This window comes from Propithecus coquereli, unplaced genomic scaffold (assembly GCF_000956105.1).
Source record: "Propithecus coquereli isolate 6110/MARCELLA unplaced genomic scaffold, Pcoq_1.0 Scaffold651, whole genome shotgun sequence".
NCBI classification, from domain to species: domain Eukaryota; kingdom Metazoa; phylum Chordata; class Mammalia; order Primates; family Indriidae; genus Propithecus; species Propithecus coquereli.
In genome coordinates this window covers 1,359,908-1,365,428 of record NW_012152519.1, presented here as the reverse complement: position 1 = coordinate 1,365,428, position 5,521 = coordinate 1,359,908, and the positions used below count along the sequence as shown (strand labels likewise).

General features: G+C 66.9%; 1 protein-coding gene across 1 annotated transcript in view; it reads left to right on the top strand.

The window, feature by feature from the left end:
* Positions 1 to 5,076, top strand: part of TP73 (tumor protein p73) — a 40,319-nt gene extending 35,243 nt beyond the window's left edge. The window contains exons 5-12 of the mRNA XM_012660085.1: positions 124 to 233; positions 550 to 692; positions 1,081 to 1,169; positions 1,573 to 1,694; positions 2,257 to 2,405; positions 3,128 to 3,266; positions 3,690 to 3,783; positions 4,741 to 5,076. Coding sequence (XP_012515539.1) covers positions 124 to 233; positions 550 to 692; positions 1,081 to 1,169; positions 1,573 to 1,694; positions 2,257 to 2,405; positions 3,128 to 3,266; positions 3,690 to 3,783; positions 4,741 to 5,076 — 1,182 coding nt within the window. The remainder of the gene's footprint in view (positions 1 to 123; positions 234 to 549; positions 693 to 1,080; positions 1,170 to 1,572; positions 1,695 to 2,256; positions 2,406 to 3,127; positions 3,267 to 3,689; positions 3,784 to 4,740) is intronic.
* Positions 5,077 to 5,521: the final 445 nt, after the last annotated feature.

The window sequence follows — 5,521 nt, the reverse complement described above, 5'->3', positions numbered from 1 at the left end:
ATGGACAGATGATGGAAAACCACAGAGCAGGGTGTCCTCATGCCTACCTGGAGCCAGGACCGGATGTGGGGCTGGGGCCTGTATGCCAATGCGGAACTGTCTCCCTGCCTCCCCTCTGTGTAGGTGGGGACAGAATTCACCACCATCCTGTACAACTTCATGTGCAACAGCAGCTGCGTGGGGGGCATGAATCGGCGGCCCATCCTCATCATCATCACCCTGGAGACCCGGGAGTAAGTCTGCTGGGCACGTGGGGTGGAGCCGGGCAGTGACTGGGGGGCTTGTCGGGGAGATGGGGAGGTTAAGGCCAATGGTGGGTGCCCTGGGGGCAAGTTTGGGAAGGGGCTGTGCAGGCGCTGCCCCGGGAGCAGCAGGGAGTCCCCGGTTGAGGCCTCAGAGCAGCCGCAGCCATGAGCCTGTGGCCGCCCCTGGCGGGACGCTCTCGCTGCCACGCTGGGCACTCAGCACGACTCCGCGGCCCACGAAGGCAGGTCCTGTGGGGGGAGTGGGACCCCAAAGCTCACGGTCCTGGCCGTGCCCACCCAACAGTGGACAGGTGCTGGGCCGCCGATCCTTCGAGGGCCGCATCTGCGCCTGTCCTGGCCGAGACCGCAAAGCCGACGAGGACCACTACCGCGAGCAGCAGGCCCTGAACGAGAGCTCCGCGAAGAACGGCGCCGCCAGCAAGCGCGGTGAGCGGCCCCGGCCGGGGCAGGCGGGCAACCCAGCCACGTGGGGGGCGGCCCAGAGGCGACATGGTCGGGGGGCACGCAGGCAGGAACAGTGTGAGCCTGTGTCTGGGGACAGGGCCAGCCCCTGAGCTGCCTCCTGGGCCCAGAGGGTCCCCGGCTGAGCCCGCTGAGCGTAGCCCCCTGACAGCTTGCCTGTCCCAGGCCGTGGGCCGCGGCACCTGAGTGGTTTGCCCATCTGCATGAGTTACCATCCTCTGGACTGTTCATGCTGTGCTCACCTGGAGGGTCAGCCCGACCTGGTGGGGCAGGTGTCCCAGGTGAGGGACACCACACCCTCTGCACGTGGCCTGGCACCCGCCGGCTCATCTGCGCCTGCTTGGCCTTCCAGCTTTCAAGCAGAGCCCCCCAGCTGTCCCCGCCCTGGGCACCGGCGTGAAGAAGAGGCGGCACGGGGATGAGGACACGTACCACCTGCACGTGAGTGTGCGCCCTCGCGGGGCGGCCGGCTGGCGGGAGGGGCCTAGAGGGGCCCTCGTGCAACCACACGTGTGTGACCACCTGGCGGTGCGGGGTGTGGGCTCGTCTTCCCTGATGGAGCCCGAGTTCTTTGAGCTCTTCGAGAACGAGCCTCTGATTTAGGGACCCGGTACCTGGTGGGGAGGACGAGGGGCAGGGCTCGTGAGGAAGGAGTGGGCACAGCCCTCGGGGACAGGGGCCCCACTGGGTCAGGGTCAGAAGGCTGGGGCACCCTGAGTCTTCAGGATGCGGGGAACCCCGAGAAGGGAGAGACGCTTTGCCGCAAGTCCCGTTCCCCCGAGGCTGCGGCTGCCCTCCCCGGCACCGGGCGTGGGCAGAGCTGCTCATGCGCGTCTCCGCTCAGGTGCGAGGCCGGGAGAACTTCGAGATCCTGATGAAGCTCAAGGAGAGCCTGGAGCTCATGGAGCTGGTGCCGCAGCCGCTGCTTGACTCCTACCGGCAGCAGCAGCAGCTCCTGCAGAGGCCGTGAGTCAGCCCCGTGCGCCCGCCGTCCCCCATTGCCCTGCGGCCCCCGGGGGTGGGGGAGGGCGGCAGGTGCACCAGAAACCCCACCGGAGGGCATCAGCTCCAGGACAAGCAGCAGGGCCGGGATCTCAGGGGGCTCTTCCCAGCCTCTCCACTCCAAGAACCTTCTGGAACCTTGGGCTGCCCTGGAGCCTGGGTGACGGGCTTCACTACCCCTCTCCACGTGGGGCCTCGTAGATGTCTGCTGAGTGGGCAGGCCAGGAAGGGGTGGTCGGAGTGACACTGACCCCCTAAGACCAGAGGCCAAGTCCAGTGGTGCAAGCTGCCCTCAACACCCTCTCCCCCAGGCCCAGGCCGTGCTAGGAGCAGGCCCAGTGGCCGTGCCTGGCCACAGTCGTGGGCAGGAAGGTGGCAAGGAAGAAATTGCTCTCTGACATCTCGGGGAGGGGTCAGGGTTCCTACCCGTCCGTGGCACAGGGACATCGAGGGCATCCGAGGAGGTGGCCGGCGGGGTCCAGGCTGCCTTTGCCTCCTGCCAACCTGACCTGTTGCTTCTGAGCAGGAGCCACCTGCAGCCTCCGTCCTACGGGCCAGTGTTGTCGCCCATGAACAAGGTGCACGGGGGTGTCAACAAGCTGCCCTCTGTCAATCAGCTGGTGGGCCAGCCCCCCTCCCACAGCTCGGCGGCCGGGCCCGGCCTGGGGCCCGTGGGTGAGTCCCTGGGCCAGTGGGGCCCACGGGTGGGGCGCCCAGAGGGTGGGCCTGGCTTGGGACGTGGCTCAGGCCCGGGGACAGGGCTCTCCGTGGCGGGCACCTCCCACCTTCGGCAGGTCCACGCTGTCGGTTCCCGATCGCGGGAGGCGGAGGGTGATGTGGCTAAGAGCAGGTGCCTCACCCCCTGCACCACCTTTGGCAACCGAGGGAGCTTGGGAAGGTTCTTTTCCTCACAGAGCCTCAGTTCCCCCATCAGCAAATGGTAACAGAAGTGCCAGACCCACTCGTTGTGATGATTCCATGACCTAAGACCGCTCTGGGGGCCCGGCACGTGCCGGGGGCTCAACGGGGTGGAGTTTGGGCCTCCCTCCTGGGAAGGTCCTTGCGTGGGCACAGGTGCTACGAGTGAGCACCCCCGCCGTGGGGGTGTCTGGAGGCCCAGCATCAGAGCCCCAGGATGTGGCCAGCACTCAGGTGTGGCTGCCGTGCCCCTCAAGGCCCAAGCCCCTCCTGTGGGCCATTGCCCAGTCCCCACCTCGGGGAGCGAGGAGATGAGGCCCTGGGTGGTCAGTCCTTGCCCAAGCTTCCCGCTAGCGGTGGCGGGGCCAGGTCGCAATGCCGGGCCTCGGGGGCCTCCCATGGTGTCCCGAGCCTGGGTGGAGGCTGCACCTGGACACCCGGCCGGGCTGGCCCTGACGGTGCGACCTGCCCTCCGCCAGGCCCTGCGGTGCTCAGCAACCACAGCCACGCCCTGCCAGCCAACGGCGAGGCCAGCGGCGGCCACGGCACCCAGCCCATGGTCTCAGGGTCCCACTGCACTCCGCCACCCCCCTACCACGCCGACCCCAGCCTCGTCAGGTACGTGGACTGCCGCTGGAGCTGAGCCCGTGCTGGCACCCTGCCCCCGTCCTCAGTGTGCCGTGGCTGCTGCCCTGTGAGCGGTCTCTGCATGACGCCCTGTCCCGTCCTGTGTGTTAGCCGCTCAGCCACCCCAGAACAGACAGGCAGGGGAGCGCCACACAGGAGTATCCAACAGATGCCGGGGGCTCCCTTAGAAGGAGGAGGAGCAGGAGAGGCAGGGTCCTCCGCGGACGCGCCCCAGGCTGAGCACACGCTCATCCTGCGGGAGCCGCAGGCTCACCTGACACCGTGGCCACCGAGGGTGGTGGGTGGTGTGGCCAGGAGCTGCCACGGAGGCGGTTCCCACCCCGGCCGGCCACTCCGCGGTGTGTCCACGTAGCCCGAAGTTAATGCCGCTTATTTCTCAAACTCTCTCTGCAGTTTTTTAACAGGTTTGGGGTGCCCCAACTGCATCGAGTATTTCACCTCCCAAGGGTTACAGAACATTTACCACCTGCAGAACCTAACGATCGAGGTAAAGGCCCCAGACAGCCCCTCCCCACACCAGGCAGTGCAGCCCCGCTTCGCAGAGGCGGCTGCTGGAGGGGCCTGTCTTCCACCTGGGTGATCGTCTCCCGGCAGGGAGTGTGGAAACTCTTTCCCAGGGCGAGCAGTGACTTCCGTCTGAAGTCAGCACCGAGCATCGGTCACGTTGCGCGCAGGGCTGGCTGGGGCGTGTACCGGGCCTCCAGCTGCCGAACTGGCCATTGGGGTCTGAGGGTCTTTCGCAGGCCAGAGTCTGCTGCCCGGAGCCAGGCTGCCTTTTACTTCAGGGACGGGCTGTTTCCGTGGCACAGACATGAAAAAATGGAAGTGTCAGAGGGAGTCGGTCTGGGTTACCGCCATTTACACAGGGAGAAACTGAGGCCCAGAGAAGGCGAGTGGCTGGCCAGGCCACACTGCTCATCATACACACAAGGCCACTGATGCCAAGCGTCACGATTCAGCAGCCGGGGCTTGTCCTGGGCTATGTAAGAACACCTGGCCCAGTCCTGAAGACTTGGGCACAGTAGGGCCGCAGGACCCATAATGCCCTGTTAGCCAGGGGGAGGGCCCTGAGAAGCTCCAGCCCAGGACCTTGGAGCCCTCTGCAGCCCCAGCCTGCCCAGGTCAAAGGCCATCCAAGCCCGTCCCCAGCCCAGGCCACAGCCTAGAGGCGCAGAGTTTGCCAGAGGCAGCTGTCCCTGTCTGTGTGTCTACTCACTGCCCTGCCCCCCCACCCCCCGCCCCGCGCCGAGGTCACGCTAACCCTCGCCTCACCAGCGTGTGCATGTGCTCTGTGTGGCGCTGGGCGGGCGTTGGGGACCCAGGTTGAGCTGCGTCAGCTCCCCCAAGGGAGGCCTGTGTGGTTGCCCAGGGCTCTAGCTGTTGCTGTGCCAGACCGCACCCCCTGGGGGACCTCTGCTCTCTAACGGGGCTGGAACTCTTGCAGGACCTGGGGGCCCTGAAGATCCCCGACCAGTACCGCATGACCATCTGGCGAGGCCTGCAGGACCTGAAGCAGGGCCACGACTACGGCCAGCAGCTGCTCCGCGCCAGCAGCAACGCGGCCACCATCTCCATCGGCGGCTCGGGGGAGCTGCAGCGGCAGCGCGTCATGGAGGCCGTGCACTTCCGCGTGCGCCACACCATCACCATCCCCAACCGCGCCGGCCCTGGCGGGGGCGCGGGCCCCGACGAGTGGGCCGACTTCGGCTTCGACCTGCCGGACTGCAAGTCCCGAAAGCAGCCCATCAAGGAGGAGCTGTCGGAGGGCGAGATCCACTGAAGCCGCCGGAGCCGGAGCGCCCTCCTCCTTCCTCGTAAAGCTGCGCGGGAGCAGGACCTCTGGGCTGCGCCTGGGGGGAGGGGTGTCAGCGAAGCCGCCCGCGGACAGCCTGAATGGCCCCTGCGGAACCTTCTGGAGCTGCCCTAGCGGTGTGCTCTCAAGAGCCAGGCGCGGGGGACACTGAGGCAAGGGCCGCCGCCCTCTCAGCCCTGCCACTGTCTGGGACGCCGCGTGGGCGCGGTCCTCCCGCCTGATCTTGGGGACGCTCCCGAGCCAGCGAGATCCCTCCAGACAAAAGGACCCTCTGTGCTGACAGACTGCCAAAAAGTATTTTCCGGCGTCCTCCAGTTCTGGGTAGCAGCGAGCAGCCTGTGACGGCAAAGCTCGTGTATTTTCAGGAAATGGCCCAGAACGTCTTTGCCCGGGGTGAGGGCGCCCCCTGCAG